At 36.0% G+C, this 18,252-nt stretch overlaps 1 protein-coding gene across 1 annotated transcript in view; it reads right to left on the reverse strand.

Annotated features, from left to right (window-relative positions):
- LOC140165085 (thiosulfate transporter TsuA-like) overlaps window positions 1–12,000 on the reverse strand; it is a 29,666-nt gene extending 17,666 nt beyond the window's left edge. The window contains exon 1 of the mRNA XM_072188512.1: window positions 11,546–12,000. Coding sequence (XP_072044613.1) covers window positions 11,546–11,996 — 451 coding nt within the window. The 5' untranslated portion in view covers window positions 11,997–12,000. The remainder of the gene's footprint in view (window positions 1–11,545) is intronic.
- Window positions 12,001–18,252: the final 6,252 nt, after the last annotated feature.

Genomic DNA, 18,252 nt, shown 5'->3' on the forward strand with positions numbered 1-18,252 from the left:
TGTGTGTGTCATTATTACTTGGTCGATTTCAGATCTAAAGTGATGTATGCATAAAGGATAATTCACACCTTCTGTAGATAACATAATAAATTATGTGAAATCGACCAGCTTTTTGAAGGTATTTTTATTGTAAATACATCAGTCCAAATTCAAATTTAACCATGCACGTCTATGCAGTGGGCGGGCAGTGGTGTCATGTTCACTCACACAGCTATGCTAACCGCAAGACTTGCTGGGTAGTGCTTAAAATCATCATCTGGCCCGTACCGTTGCGCCACCGTTCCCCCGTGATTTTGTTTTATCCACACCACACACAGGGAGTGTAAATTTCAAATGGGGTTACCTGAATGGGTGACTCCGTGTAAATCTGACACACCTGTGGTAGATTCCACAGGAGGAATGTGGATTTTGGATGGAACATCCAATTCTTTTAAGTGGTCAGGTCAATTAATACTTAGGCCTACATGACTTATGACAGGTACATTGACAAGCAAATCAACTTAAATTGCTGAATATTCTCAAGGACAAAAACAAAAGTTGATAGCTTTTAGGTCCCTATGATGATGCACAGAACCAGAATACGGAAAGGCTTTTCAAAACGACAGGTAATGATCATAGTGGGTAAATAATGGTTTTCATAATAATCAATTAAGCGAAAACTTTTGAAAATAGATGAATATCCTTTATGCAATCAAAAGAACTGATTTCAAATTGGTACTTATATAAGCAGCAAACCTCTTCACAACACTCATTTGTGTGGTAAGTGATTGAGTGTATTTATTCACATCAAATTTGATGCATTACAATGTGCACAGGTGTGAAAGGGGCTGAAAAAGAAGAGATTTTTGATTGAACAATTGGCTATGATTACTTTGATTTAGTATACTATATTTTACTTTTACTTCTTATCAAGGACCTTGTATGGACATATTTATAGTATAATGAATAGTAAAGATTTATTTTTTATATATTTTGTAGAATATTATGATACGCAAATACTAAACTATGTTCAATGTTTCGCGTACACGGTAAATCCCGTATATTCTCGTATTGGGCCAACCAGGTTTTATTTCATATTAGGTTCAAGCTTATAGATTATTCAAATTTAATTTTCTTGTAATGCTTTTTAAGGGATCTAGAATGAGCGTTTATTGCGTTTCGACAGTATTTTTTATGGGACATGAGAGCACCTCAGACCTATCGAATTGCATTCTGAATACGAAGCATGTCTTTCTGATATCAAATAATTTTCATTTTTGAAAATCACAATATAATACAAATTTTATGACAAATTATAAAAATTTGATATTTTTCAAATTTTTGATATATAACAGTACTCGAAGTAAATTATATAAATCTAATGAAATATTCTTAAAGTGTATGTAGGTGGGATGAAAAGCCGACGATCAATTGAAAATTTTGACCTTTCGTATAGCAGATATGGATTTTTTTCCCCAAAAGACCTAATTTTTTTTGGTGTTTTGGGTAAAAAAATCCATATCTTCAATACGAAATGTCAGAATTTTCAATTGATCGTCGGCTTTTCATCCCACCTACATACACTTTAAGTATAAATCATCAGATTTATAAAGTTTACTTCGAGTACTGTTAAATATCAAAAATATCAATTTTAATGATTTGCCATAAAATGTGTATTAAATTGCGAATTTCAAAAATCAAAATTATTTGATATCAGAAGGACATTTTTCGTATTCAGAATGCAATTCGATATGTCTGATGTGCTCTAATGTCCCACAATAAATACTGTCCAAACTGTCCTTCCCTTAAATTGATTGGGATTTATTTATAAACTTGTAACAAATTTAGACATAAAAGCAGGCAGTTACCATACGCTTCAGGGGAACGGATAGCAACATTTGAAAAGTATTTTTGTGGGACCAGTGAGCACATCAGATACATCAAATTACATTCTGAATACGTGAAATGTTCTTCTGATATGAAATAAGTTTGATCTGTTTTTTCGCGAGATTTTTTTCCTAAAAACCTAAATTTTTAGGTCTTTTCGGAAAAAAATTATATCTTCAATACGAAAGGTGAAAATTTTCAATTGATCGTCGGCTTTTCATACCATACACTTTTAAGTATATACATATAGATTTATACAGTTAACTTCAAAGACTGATAAATGTCTAAATTATCAATTTTAACATTTTGCCATGAAATTTGTATTTGTATGATCGATAATTTCAAAATTCCAAGGACATTACAAGTATTCAGAATGATTCTCTCAGGCATGTCAAGTCGTACAAACAATACTCCCTTGAAATTTTTACATGTTTTACGAACTTGATGAGACAAAACTATGTTGAATGATTCATTAAACTTTGTGTTTTACTGTTTGTGGGCTTTCTGTGTTACTTTTTATTATTCAGTGACTACAGATAAGTTTCTTCTAGTTTTGTCCGGTTTTTGCCGGTTTAAGGTGGTACTACACCCCTTGGTAAATGTGTGACTATTTTTGCATTTTTCTCAAAAACTAATAAAACACTGGTAACAAAAGTTATGTATATTATAGGGGCAAGGAATCCAGTTACTATACTGGAATGTTAGTGACTCAAGACAAGTAGTTATTGATTTATTGATCAAATATTGGTTTTCCCTCATTTTTGACTGTAACGCCACAACTGTTTTCTGTACTGAAATAAAAAATTTCAGTGCAGTAGTTGTAGTCCTTGCCCCTATAATAAACATATCTTACTTGTCACCAATGCGCTATAATTTTTGAGAAAAATGCAAAAATAATAGGCACAAAATTGGCCAGGGTGTAGTTCCACCTTAATTAAACCGACGAAACCAGACAGTTTTTGCCACTTAAACCGAACCCTGCTATCAATTTTGCAACCCTGCTATCAATTGTGCTGCTTTTTTATGCAACTCCTGCATCTTTCGAAAATAGTCCATTCAAGAGGTTTTTGATTGATATTGGGTATTTTCTAGGGTCACTCAAAATCTTTGAGTGCAATAATAAATTAACGCCAATTAAGTTTCCTTATTTTCCTCCCGATCATATGAAAAGCTTTCTGACACAGGAAATATTCAAGCATGGACTACGCCCAGGGATCTGGACTACGACTTATATATTTGAAATCTCTTCTTAAGGGCTGGGGTATGAACGTTTGGACAGTATTTATTTTGGGACATCAGAGCACATCAGACATATCGAATTGCATTCTGAATACGAAGAATGTCATTCTGATATCAAATAATTTTGATTTTTGAAATTCGCAATTTAATACACATTTTATGGCAAATCATTAAAATTGATATTTTTGATATTTAACAGTACTTGAAGTAAACTTTATAAATCTGATGATTTATACTTAAAGTGTATGTAGGTGGGATGAAAAGCCGACGATCAATTGAAAATTTTGACCTTTCGTATTGAAGATTGGTAAAGGGGGAGGGCAAAGATTTTATTGACAAGTCAAGAGCGGGGGAGCAAGTAATATTTGGCAGGCCAGGGGGGGATTTCTGTCATGCCCTTTAGAAATTTTAAGCCATTTTGCTCTTTGTGAGCTTCATATTAAACGTTGCCGAACTTTATAAATACATTTTAATGTGTTCACCATGTTATCATCATTACCATTATCTTATTTCTTTATTCATAAACATGATATAAATTCATTTAATATCGTCATTTTGAGCGTACGTGCACTTGCAGCATGAAGGCATGTGTTATAAGGTCAATTTTTCCGCTGCAGCAAACCGACCTTCCCATTGATAATTATACTTGACGTTGCTGTGTCATCATACAGCAAACACGAGACCTTTCATGACAAAGGGCAGATGACCTTTTGCGTAAGATTCATAGATATATGATAATCTTTCGTTTTAATTGGAATGAATAAATTGAATTTGGACGAGAACCGAAACATTAATTTTATACGGCCTTAGCCAAGATATTGCTGATTCTACTGCATATCACATATACCCCATGACCCCTTTTATTTATTTATGAAAAGCAAAAATGCATTTGCTAATCTGATCATGAAAGTCAATAAATGGAATGCAAGCTTAATATGCGCGAAAATATCAAAAGTGGCCCAACTCGTTTTCTGGACGATTTAGTTAATTGAGCATAGTGTTTGAATCCGAACTAAGTAAAGTTTTAATAGCCAAAACATTACTGATATGACTTTGTTGCCATGATCTTTCTAACTTCATTATGAGAAGCGAAATTGAAATTGTATAATGTTTACTGTTACAGTCTACACATACGTTTAGCTATGTTCTCCGTTATATAATTTGCCTAAGGGCCTGTGCAATAACTATGAGACCTGGGGAGGATAACATTTTTTTTTGGAGGGGGGCAAGTAATTTTTTGGCAAGCCAAAAGGGGGCATGCAATGGTTTTTGGCAGGTCGCAAAGAGGAGTCAATTTTGGGCACATATTTATACAGGGCACCATTTAAATAATATGCTCTAGTAATTCAAAATTTCCTGCTCGCTACAGTACCATGACCACGTTTGCATTATAATTATCATGAGACCAATTTTAAGGTTTGCAAGTTGGGAACCGAAAAATTTGGAATGTGCAAAGAAGTCGGGGAGCAAAAAATATTTGGCAGGCCGAGGGACACAATTTTTTGGCAGGCTATGGGATGCAAGCAGTTTTTGGCGCACCTCTTGGAAAGTTTACCCCCCGGCTCATAATTATTGCGCAGCCCCTAATGAAATTTCACTTTTCTCAATCGCGTTATAACGTTGTCGAACTTCCCGCAGTTGTTGTTCTTCTTTGTAGATATATTTATCATGATCACCACTGCGTTCATTAAGTTATCACCATTACAATTATCTTATTTCTTTATTCGCATGATATAAATTCATATAATATTATCATTTTGTGCGTACGTGCACTTGCAGCATGAAGGCATGTGTTATAAGGTCAATTTTGCGCTGCAGCAATCCGACCTTGCCGTTGATAATTATACTTGATTTTGCTGTGTCATCATACAGCAAGCAAGAGACCTTTCATCATGTTCATCATGTTCATGACAAAGGGCGGATGACCTTTTGCTGTAAGATTCATAGACATGACAATCCAGATGATGACAATCTTTCGCAAATTGGGATATTAAACTTATTTTTGTGATACATTGAGTCTCAGTTTGCGAAATATTTATTTATTTATTTATTTATTTATTTATTTATTTATTTATAACATTCGGCCGAAGCCAGGCTAATCCCAATAGTGCTCAGAGGCTACTAAATTCAAGGGATGCCATCCGGATATGACAGGACAGGGATATGGAAAGAAGTCCGATTTTAGATGCAGGAGGAAAACCGGAGCCCCCGGAGAAAAACCTGCGAGGACGAGCATGGATCGGCAACCAAACTCACATGTGGCGCCGCGGGGAATTGAACCCGGCCACAGCGGTGAGAAGCGAGTGAGAAGACCACTACACCGTACCCGCCCTACACATTACTGTATGTGAACATGGTGAAAGACAGATGGCGTTTTGCAGAAAAATTATATATGATTTAATATAATGATAGGCCTGATTATTTTGTTAATTGGAATATTAAACTATTTTTGTGATTTATTTTTGGGACAAATTGAAATATGATAGGCTTAATTCTTTTGTAGATTTGAATATTAAACTTACTAGTATCGTCGGAAAGCAGAAAGGAAATGGATTTCAAGTGGTCTAACTGTTGACTTAGAGCATTTCAAGAACATTCGAAATGAGTACAATGTTGCTTTGTACCACGCCAAATGTTCTTTCTTTAACAACAAGATCAATGAATGTGGCAATGATTTCAGATCAATGTTTTCTGTTATTAGCAATATTCTACACAGTAAGCAACCATCGCGACTACCTGATCATGATCCTGCCAGTGACCTGGCAGATCGGTTCGCGGATTACTTTATGACTAAGTTCTGAGAGAATATAAGATCTGCCCTTCCACCTGATGCTTCCACTTCGCAAGACTCACAGGGTACCAGTGTATGGAATGAATTTACTTCTATCTCTGAAGCTGATGTTATGGAAATTATAACCAAATCTCCTTCACCATCCTGTCTGTTAGATCCGCTTACTTCATGGATGGTCAAGGAACACCTCGATGCATAGGCGTAGATCCCGGGGGGATGGGGGGATTTATCCCCCCCAATATTTTGCCAGGGGGGGATGCTCCATACAATCATCCCCCCAATGTTGACGCCTGAATATAAGTTTCTGACCAAATTAACCTCATATTTGCCCATTTTAGCCCCAAAAGTACAAATTTTCGCGCTTCGCGCGCATTTATTCCACTTTTCCACCATATTTCATCAGTTTAGCTTAAAAATAGCAAAAATTTTCGCGCGCATTTGTACCATTAACTTATTCTGTCGCCAAAAGGTGCTGCTTTCACTACACTTCAAGAATTTTTTCCAACCCCATCCCCCCCAATGTCAAAAAGAAATCTACGCCACTGCCTCGATGTGCTTGTTTCAGCCATTACATCTATTGTTGATATGTCACTTGCTGAAGGTATCGTTCCAGAGCCTCTTAAGACTGCCATCATAATTCCATTGATAAAGAAGGCTAACCTTGACAGCAACATCCTCAAGAATTATCGTCCTGTGAGTAATCTCCCTTTCATTTCGAAAGTTCTTGAGAGAGTCGTAGCCAAGCAACTAACTGATCACATGTCGCAACATCGACTTCATGAACCCTTTCAGTCTGCCTATAAACAATTCCACAGTACTGAAACCGCGTTAATCAGAGTCCACAACGACATGAGAAACAAGGTATCACCATTCTTGTACTGCTGGACCTAAGTAGCGCATTTGATACCATTGATCACCGTGTGCTGCTCTCAAGATTGCAAGACCTTATAGGTGTGAGTGACATTCCACTAAAGTGGTTCACATCTTATTTAGCTGGTAGATCACAGCGTGTATGCATCGATGGAAAATTCTCTTGTGCTCAGTTTCTACATTACGGTGTTCCACAAGGGTCAGTTTTAGGGCCCTTGTTATTTCTAGTCTACACTCTGCCACTTGGTAACATCATTCGCGACTATGGTTTAGCTCTGCATATTTACGCTGACGACACACAGATTTATGCATCTATCTGTCCAACTTCTGCTGATGGTGTAAATCTTGCTGTTGCTACTATTGAGAAATGTGTTAACGATATACAAAACTGGATGTCGCGAAACTTCTTGAAATTGAACGCAGAGAAAACGGAGGTTATTGTTTGTGGATTTCGGGCCCAGTTGAACAAATTTCATCTCTCCTCAGTTAACATCGCTGGTGTGAATGTCCCAGTGCAGGTGAACGCAGTTAGAAATCTTGGTGTGATGTTTGACTGCAATGTGAGCATGTCTGCTCAAGTGGCCAAGATTGTAAAATCAGCAAATTTTCATCTCAGAAACATTGGTCGTGCTCGCAAGATGCTCACAACTGAATCGACCAAAATGGCTGTCCACTCTCTTGTAACATCGAGAATTGACTATTGTAATAGTTTGCTGGTTGGCATAAGTGCTTCGCTCCTGAAACGGCTTGTTAACATCCAACGTACCTCAGCACGTATTGTAACTAGGAAGCGAAAATATGACTCAATTTCCAAAGACCTCGTTGACACAATGGTTGAGTTGCACTGGTTGCCAATTAAGCAGCGCGTTGACTTTAAGATATTTGTCATCGTTTACAAAATGCTTTCATCAAACAGCACCGGAGTACCTTTCAGATTTGCTTCATGTTTCAACATCTCATCGTCGTCTTCGTTCAACTTCGACTGCCTCTTTCATACTCACTGAGCACAATACCAAGAATTCAACCTTTGCAGACAGATCATTTTCATGTTATGGACCAAAACTATGCATTACCAATACCAGAACATATCAAAACCGCCTCTTCAATTGACATTTTCAAGAAACTGCTTAAACAACATCTCTTCATATCAATATTGCTTTCAATCAGTAACTGTATTCATTTTGCTTGATTTTGGACTTTATCTGATGTTATGATGTTTTTATGTATTATATTATTCTTGTTTTCATCCATTGTTTATGTTTTCATGCGCCTTAGTGCAAATTATTTTGGTTTTTGGCGCGGTATTAAATTTCAATTAGTAGTAGTAGCAGTAGCATTTTTGTGACACATTGCGTCTCAGTTTCGAAATACACCTCTTGGAAAGTTTACCCCCGGCTCATAATTATTGCACGGCCCCTAATGAAATTTCACTTTTCTCAATCGCGTTATAACGTTGTCGAACTTCCCGCAGTTGTTGTTCTTCTTTGTAGATATATTTATCATGATCACCATGCGTTCATTAAGTTATCACCATTACAATTATCTTATTTCTTTATTCGCATGATATAAATTCATATAATATTATCATTTTGTGCGTACGTGCACTTGCAGCATGAAGGCATGTGTTATAAGGTCAATTTTGCGCTGCAGCAATCCGACCTTGCCGTTGATAATTATACTTGATTTTGCTGTGTCATCATACAGCAAGCAAGAGACCTTTCATCATGTTCATCATGTTCATGACAAAGGGCGGATGACCTTTTGCTGTAAGATTCATAGACATGACAATCCAGATGATGACAATCTTTCGCAAATTGGGATATTAAACTTATTTTTGTGATACATTGAGTCTCAGTTTGCGAAATTAACACATTACTGTATGTGAACATGGGGAAAGACATATGGCGTTTTGCAGAAATATTTTAATAATATGATTTAATATAATGATAGGCCTGATTCTTTTGTTAATTGGAATATTAAACTTATTTTTGTGATTTATTTTTGGGACAAATTGAAATATGATACGCTTAATTCTTTTGTAGATTTGAATACTAGTATTAAACTTGCTAGTATTTTTGTGACACATTGCGTCTCAGTTTTCGAAATACACATACATTTGTACGAGTATGTGTAGCTATGTTCTCCGTTATATTTGCCTAAAGGACTGTGCAATAATTATGAGCCCTGAGGTAGGGTAAAATTTAGGGGCGGTGAGTAATTTTTTGGCAAGCCAAAAAGGGGCATGCAATGATTTTTGGCAGGTCACAAAGAGGGGGTCGATTTTGGGCACATATCACTGACGCTCTAAAAAGCTTAAAACACTAAAGAAACGTGCAAATATGCAAAATTTCCTTCTCACAACAGTACCATGGCTACGTTCGCATTATAATAACTAAATTTAAGCCATATTATAACATTATCGTACAAAATAGATTAGCATTTCTTCGGTCATGTTATGGTACGACCCTTTGTTGTGTAGATCACCGGCCCGCACGCCGTGTACGTGCTGTGTGTTATGAACATCGTGTATGCGTTCGACTAATAATTCCATCGTAATAATAAGACGCCGTTTCCGGCGCTTTATTCAAAATCTCGGATTTTGACAAAACTACAGCACCTAGAGTCTTGATATTTGCAGGGTATATTGGTTTAATAAAGTACAATATAATTGTGTAAAAAATGAATTTTAAAAAATCAGTGAGGGCGTCCTCAACAGTAAATGTTATAATATGGCTTAAATTTAAGGTTTACAAGTTGAGAATCGACCAAATTGGAATGTGCGAAGAAGTGGGGAGCAAAGATTTTTTGGCAGGCCGAGAAGGGAAGCAAGCAATTTTTGGCAGGCTCCGCAAGCAGTGTTTGGCATATCGCTTGGAAATGTCACCCCGGCTCATAATTAATGCACAGTCCCTAACGAAATATCAAAGTTTAAGCCACTTTTCTCTTTCGCGTTAAACGTTGTCGAACTTCCCGCAGTTGGTCTTCTTCTTTGTAAATTGTAGATATTACTAGTATTATTATCATGATTTAGGCCTATCATATGTTCATTATGTTATCGTCATTACAATTATTTTATTTCTTTATTCATATGATTATAAATTCATTTAATATTATCATTTTGTGCGTACGTGCACTTGCAGCTTGAAGGCATGTGTTACGAGGTCAGTTTTTCCGCTGCGGCAATCCGACCTTGCCATTGATATCTATACTTGATGTTGCTGTATCATCATACAGCAAACAAGAGACCTTTCATGTCAAAGGTCTGATGACCTTTTGCTGCAAGATTCATAGAAATTATGATATTAAATCTTTCATAAATTAGGATATTAAACTATTTTTGTGACAGATTGCGTCTCAGTTTGCGAAATGTATATTACGTTCCTCTGTGGAAGAGTACAGATGACCGTTTACTGTAAGATTCAATAGCTTTCAATCATAGAATATGATAGTATTTTGTTAATTGGAATATAAACTTATTTTTGTAAAATTGTGTGCGAAATTCACGATACGTTACCATGGTTACTATGTGTAGCTATGTTGTCCATTATATTTGTCTAATGATCGTGTTTACTGCGGCTTTTTAGTGCACACGCTGTGTTTGTGCCCAGTCGATATTTTGTCAGTGACTCAGTTCATATATTTTGCAAATGTTGTGGTATTACCCTCTCTGTTGTTAAAACAAGAAAGGGTCGTCACTCACAACACCGTGTCGCATTATTCGCATGGTATCTACTACATGTCGTTCCAAATTACCGAAATTACATTAAAAGACGAAAGTCCATTTACTCGCAAACACATTTAGGCTATTTTAAATTTCACACACTGTGATGTGAGAGCTTTAACCTTGAACTTGAATTGATATTGGCACATGCACAAACAGTCATGTAGTTGTTAGTTCTTCTATATTTTGGTGTAAATGTAATGTATAGGGCCTAACACTTTTAGTATTCATGGTATTAATCAGGTGATTCAGGTCGATTAAGACTCGCCGAGTCTTCGTGTCGAAACCTAACCTAAGTACACGATTCTTTAAAGCCAGGTATGTTTATATAGTTGTGTGTAAAGGAGTTTAACGCTTTCCAATATTTTTAATATTGGTTTATTGAACATTACTGAATCATGTGGTTCAGTAAGCTTGCTTAACTTGCTTAGTAGAAATAGTGTGCTGTGCCTACTTCCATGATTCAAATAAAGTGAAATATATCCTGTGTGGGCATAATACAATAGCATTAAATGTTGTAAATACGTGTAAATTTTATCACCTCGTCTTTATTATCTCATTGTCCATCAGTGTCACACTTGACACTTCCATACGCCAAACGTTAATATGTGTCATGTGCCACGATAACGTACTGTGTGTTATCAAATGATATGTGTACCTATCTATATATATATCTATATAGGCCTATATCTAACAAGTATTATTTTTCAGGAGACTATAACTTTGGAATTTGTTTCTATATATATATATCTATATATATCTAGGCCCTATATATATGTTGGCCAATTCAATAAATACCACAGTTCAGCAAACAGGAATAGATATTAATACAGAAAATGGAAATACGGTCAAATACCCCATTGACATTAACACTGATCAATTTCATTCCATACCGCATACTACTAGTTCTTTCAGATTATGTTAATAATAGCATGCAAGTGATTCCCAATTTAGCGTACCTAGATAGCAAATAACGTAGTGCATAATATGAGTGCCAATCACACGCATCGGGTCACATTAATATTTTTAAAGCCAATTTCGTTGAGGCATTCACTTACCTGTGCCTTTGTGTATAGCCATCCCAAAGAAGATCCCTGTCACAAAACATATTCCTAATTTTGCAGTTGACATTATCACAGATGTTTCACTGCTCTTCCACGCTTCTTTCAGTTTGTCGTCTTCGTGGTCTATGGGAGATTTATGGTCGTTAAATGTCACTGTGACACCGTGTACGCTATTTGGACGATCATTATTTTTTTCCCTGCTCGTTGTGTCCGCATTGTTATTCAACCAAGCGGTTGACTGGGAAGCGTGTATTTTATTACTACAAATCAGCGGGGTTTTGGGTTTAGCAGTTGGATGGTTACCATTTGGAGTTTCTGGTGTGACAGAGCGGCTGACGCTTCTGCTGTAGTCAGTGATAAGATGCACGCCAACCGCTGGGTCGTTGTCACCATCGTTATCGCTGACGTCCTTAATTTCAATATCGGTATTACTCAAGGAAGACATAATAAACGTCTGAAACATAATAGAAATAGATAAATTTATTTATTCATTTAAATAATCTCATTTTGATATTTTTGATTTACCTTAATATACGATGTTGGTCAAATTTTAATTTGGTGATTCTTCAAAATATTATAAAAGATAATAAATTAGTAACAACTGTCAGGAAATCCCCTGGGCCAAACTGAAAAACAGTGTTTACACTGAGTTTTGTTACCCAGGCAAAAGAAGTTTTAATAAATAAAAATAAATAAGAAAGTTTAATTCTGGTCATTTTAAGCCAAGAGGTAAAATTAAAGAAAACTCACTTCTAGCCGCTTAAGGGGGTACTACACCCCTGTGGTAAATTCGTGACTATTTTTGCATTTTTCTAAAAAAAAATAACACACTGGTAACAAAAGTTATGTATATTATATGGGGCAAGGAAACCAATTACTACACTGAAATTTCCGTGACTCGAGACAAGCGGTTCAGTATATATGATAGAAAATGAGGTACATTCTATCGGTACCTCTTTTCTTATCATAAATAACGAACCGCTTGTCTTGGGTCACTCAAATTCCAGTATAGTAATTGGATTCCTTGCCCCTATAATGTACATAACTTTTGTTACCACTGTGTTATTAGTTTTTGAGAAAAATGCAAAAATAGACACAAATTTATCGAGGGGTGTAGTACCCCCTTAAACTGTTGTGTGTTATGGGGGATTTAAACTAAAGCGCGATAATTATGAACCCAATTAGGTATAAGTTGGGACATGTGTAAACATTTATACGAATATGCCAAAAATTAACCAATTTTATATTATAAGATCGTAAGTCGATAACAGAATATTATCTACTGAATGAATATTAATGCCGTAGAATTCTATCTAAATGAGTGTTTTGTTTGTTTTTGTTTTGTTGGGTTTTTTGTTGTTGGTTTTTTTGTGTTTTTTTTGACGAAAGAGACAAAAGACAGATATCTTCCACAAAACATTGTCATCATAGATTGGTCTTGTACAACCGCCTGTATCAGTAATATATCCAGTAAACACACGTTTTAAAAACGTTATAAACACGGTATTATTTAATATATGGCTTGGGTCTAAATGTTTTAATAACATTTAAATGTCGGTTATATAGGTCATGAAAACATTTTTAAATCGAATATGAAATACAAATGTCCTTGGCAACACTGCTAGAATGAATGTTTTCTGAATGTTATTAAAACGTTTTATATCCTTTTAAATCAGACATTAAAACGTTTTCTGTTTGTTGTGTAGTTGCTCAATGCTCATGCAAACTCAAATACTGTTTTAGTGGCAGGTGCATCTTTCGTCAAACAAACACAAACTTAAAATATGAAGATTAAAAAAATAATATATCATTCCAGAAAGTGCTAGTGACGAGGGAGGCGGACGAATTGATTTTTTATGTTTTAATTGTTCGAAGATTATATCGCATGAGATTTGTGTAGACAAATTTATCAACAATTTTCATGAGTGACCGCAATAGATGATCTATAGTTGCAATAATAAGAAGAAGAAAGGTCGGAAGCTCCCAATAGGGCCCGCAATAGGGCCTATTATGACAACCTATTCACCCGATCATGTATATGTGAGCAAGTTGCATCTCTATCAAGCATTTGTGACATATCTAACCCAATCAGACCAAAGTTGACAACGAAAGAGTGGAATTCTGCAGCACTGAAGTGACCACCATAAAAGAGTAGAATTCCACTGCATTGAAGTGACCACCACAAAAGAGTGGTATTCTACTGCATTGAAGTGACCACCATAAAAGAGTGGAATTCCACTGCATTGAAGTGTTCAGCATAAAAGAGTGGAATTCCACTGCATTGAAGTGGTCACCATAAAAGAGAGGAATTCCATTGCATTGAAGTGATCACCATAAAAGAGTAGAATTCCACTGCATTGAAGTGACCACCATAAAAGAGTGGAATTCTGCAGCACTGAAGTGACCACCATAAAAGAGTGGAATTCCACTGCATTGAAGTGATCACCATAAAACAGTGGAATTCCACTGCATTGAAGTGATCACCCTAAAAGAGTGGAATTCCACTGCATTGAAGTGATCACCATAAAAGAGTGGAATTCCGCTGCATTGAAGTGATCACCATAAAAGAGTGGAATTCCACTGCATTGAAGTGATCACCATAAAAGAGTGGAATTCCACTGCATTGAAGTGATCACCATAAAAGAGTGGAATTCCGCAGCACTGAAGTGACCACCATAAAAGAGTGGAATTCCACTGCATTGAAGTGACCACCATAAAAGAGTGGAATTCCACTGCATTGAAGTGATCACCATAAAAGAGTGGAATTCCACTGCATTGAAGTGTTCACTATAAAAGAGTGGAATTCCGCTGCATTGAAGTGATCACCATAAAAGAGTGGAATTCCGCTGCATTGAAGTGATCACCATAAAAGAGTGGAATTCCGCAGCACTGAAGTGACCACCATAAAAGAGTGGAATTCCACTGCATTGAAGTGACCACCATAAAAGAGTGGAATTCCACTGCATTGAAGTGACCGCCATAAAAGAGTAGAATTCCACTGCATTGAAGTGACCACCATAAAGGAGTGGTATTCTACTGCACTGAAGTGACCACCATAAAAGAGTGGAATTCCGCTGCATTGAAGTGATCACCATAAAAGAGTGGAATTCCACTGCATTGAAGTGTTCACTATAAAAGAGTGGAATTCCGCTGCATTGAAGTGATCACCATAAAAGAGTGGAATTCCGCAGCACTGAAGTGACCACCATAAAAGAGTGGAATTCCACTGCACTGAAGAGTGACCACCATAAAAGAGTGGAATTCCACTGCATTGAAGTGACCACCATAAAAGAGTGGTATTCTACTGCATTAAGTGGCCACCATAAAAGAGTGGAATTCCACTGCATTGAACATGTTGAAGTGATCACCATAAAAGAGTGGAATTCCACTGCATTGAAGTGATCACCATAAAAGAGTGGAATTCCACTGCATTAAAGTAATTACCATAAAAGAGTGGAATTCCACTGCATTGAAATGATCACCATAAAAGAGTGGAATTCCACTGCATTGAAGTGATCACCATAAAAGAGTGCATTTACAATCTTTTGTATATTTGAGAGCATATCGAGGGCTTTAATAGAGCCAGAACTAGCTATGTCCATTTGTTTTCTCAATTACATGTTATCATTTCGGCAACAAATGGTTAATTATGCCCTCCATAATGGGCTATTCCAGAAAATAAGTGCACACCCCCTATAGAGGAGTGAATTTGAAATGAGTGAAAAACTCGGATTTCCAAGCTTATAACTCTACAAAAGTCTGGATTTCCGGTTACAAATAATCAAAGAAAAAACCCGGATTTCCATATTCTTCATGAAAAAGTGAAAATAACCCGGAAATTTTAACCACTTTCATGTTGAAGTTTCGGAATTCCAACTTCATATTGTACAGAAGGGTATAGAGGAGTGGCATAAAATACGAGGAAAAAATCTGGAGTGACAAGTGGGTAAAAGTCCGGATTTCCAAGGGGTATAGAGGAGTGACATCAAATATGTTGAAAAAATCCGGATTTCCAAGGGGTATAGAGGAGTGACATCAAATATGTTGAAAAAATCCGGATTTTTAGTGCAAATGTAAAAAAGTCCAGATTTCCAAGGGGTATAGAGGAGTGACATTAAATATGTTGAAAAAGTCCGGATTTGTTAATGACAAATGTCAAAAAGTCCGGATTTCCAAGGAGTATAATGGGACAAATGGGTGGCCTTAGATACGATGAAATGTCTTGATTTTTTAGCGACAATACAATGAAATGTCCTGATTTTTTAGCGACGAGTAGGAAATGTTCAGATTTCCAAGGGTTGTAGAGGAGTAGCATTCAATATGATCAATAGCCTATTAGAAAAAAAATATTTTGAGGTGATAGACATTAATTATGATAAAATTTTGTGAGTGTATGGGGGAACAATTTGAATACAGTATTTGTATTTTTTAGCCACAGCCTACATGGTTGATTTTTTACTGGTTTAAAAGTTTAGGACTTATAATTTCTCTTTTATATTTTTACATACCGTATTAAATAAATGTCATTTTTATTTTTAACATGATTGTGAATTTAATATAAGCTGTACAAATGTGTATGTTGTTTATTATTGAAGTTAATGGGCTACTAAAGTACTATTGAAAACTTATGAAATTCCTTTCTTTTCAAGACATATAAACCAACTGCATGATGTTTTGAATCACACTTCTGATAGTAATCTGATATGCGTGTATTAGACTATGCTTTATCACAGACACAGGCAGAGCAGGGTTGTGTATCTGATCTGGTGTAACCTTGAGCCAACCACTATTTAACCTCACAACCTCTAGCTCTTTGATACTGTATGTAGCGGGCAAATTTGATTTTTAAGGTAGGGCCCACTGGAGTATTTGCACTGACATACAAATTGCATGTATATAACTATAAGTAATACTAGTACATGTACTTTATATGGCATTGGCATTATGCTTTTGGCATTTTGCATATTTTTTTTTATTTACACCTATTGAATATGTCATATAATTAAATACATGAATTTGTTTGTAACAATTTCCATGAGGAGGTTCTTTTTGTAAAAATGGGTTTATGGAAGTTCTATCCGGAGGGAAGTTCATTGCTTGAAGGATAGGAGTCATAGGACTACTTCCAATTCCAGAATTTGGGATCATATTATTCTGTTTTGCCAACTTGCTAGTAACACAAACTATTACTAAAAAGTCATATTTATATTTTGGTTATAGGTCTATATACCAAAAACATGTTGTAGGCCTATAGGGTGTTTTTGTATGCTGTGACAATCAACCCTATAGTAAATTGTACATATTCAGTAAATACCAGTCTATCATGAATCATGATATCAATATGTGACCCGCATTGACAAAACCAGGAACAAGTCGCATTTTTGACATTTCATGATTTGAATAAAAATGTAAATAAACACAAGACAATAAGCTTTAAAATGATACCAAAATTATATAAATAGCATCAATACTTTTCAAGATGAATAATTTTGTAAATGATACCTTGATATTTTTGTCAAATTGCTATTCTGAGTAATGGGCCAATTAGTTTCATAGCATCAATACTTTTCAAGATATGGATAATTTTGTAAATGATACCTTGATATTTATTTACTAAATATGTATTTATTTATACCATGAAATTAAGAATTCCACAATTTAATTTTGTTATGGGAATGTAATCTTTAAAGGCCTATAACTCAAAAAACATGTCTGGTGACTTGTTCCGGGTTTTGTTGGAGCTGGTCACATATGCAAAGGAGTGTTCAGAAATGGGGGTTTGGAAATAATATTTTGTAATGAGTCGAAATGGAACGTAATGGAAATGGGTCCAACTATTTACCAAAAATGGAAATAGGTCCAAAATGACCCAAAATAATAATATTAATAATAATTATGATGATGATGATGATAAAGTTTTGTAACCTTAGGCCAAGTAAAAATTGTTCATATGTAGGTAGGCCCCCTCTAATGATCACAAAACCTTCCAAAAGTGTTTCTTATATAAAGCATTTCAACTTCCTAGACATCTTTCAAAAAAATGTTATAACTCAATTTCAAAAACAAAAATGAAATTGAAGTTACCTCAAAAAAGGAAGCGGTAGGGGATGAGAAACATGTTTTTTACTTGGCCTTATACTGACTGGTATAAAATGAACATTTTATTTTAAAAGTTGATTAGTTGAATATGAACCGACCACAGAGAAAAGGTCCATTGTCTACCCCGTGTCTTCCGGGGAGAGGGGGTCCTCCCACTTTTGAGGTGACTTTTTGCATGCTTCGTGCGCATTTTGGACTATTTTCACATTTTTAGCTTAAAAGTTATTTTTCAGGGTCACTGACAGCCAATTTTTTGCACATGTGCATAATGAACCCAATTTTCTTGGTGCCCTCTTTTTTCTACAAAAACTGCCATAGATCACCTAAGGCACAGGTCACTTTCATATGCGAGTCTCCCCAGTGGCGTAGCTGCCAGGGGAAAAAATTGCCTGTTTGGGCCCCGCCCCCTAGTGCTATTTGACCCCCCCCCCCTAGCGCAAGGAAAAAAGAGGAAACAGGAGGGAGAGAGAGAGAGGAAGAAAGGGAGAGGAGGGGAGAACAAAATGTGTTGCTCGCCCCGGGGCTAGCGCCTATAATCCACACTTTTTCAAACCACCGGAAAAAAAAATTGGGTCAACCTTTTGATGAAGGGGCGGCAAATT

The sequence above is a fragment of the Amphiura filiformis genome, chromosome 11 (genome assembly GCF_039555335.1).
Source record: "Amphiura filiformis chromosome 11, Afil_fr2py, whole genome shotgun sequence".
Taxonomy (NCBI): domain Eukaryota; kingdom Metazoa; phylum Echinodermata; class Ophiuroidea; order Amphilepidida; family Amphiuridae; genus Amphiura; species Amphiura filiformis.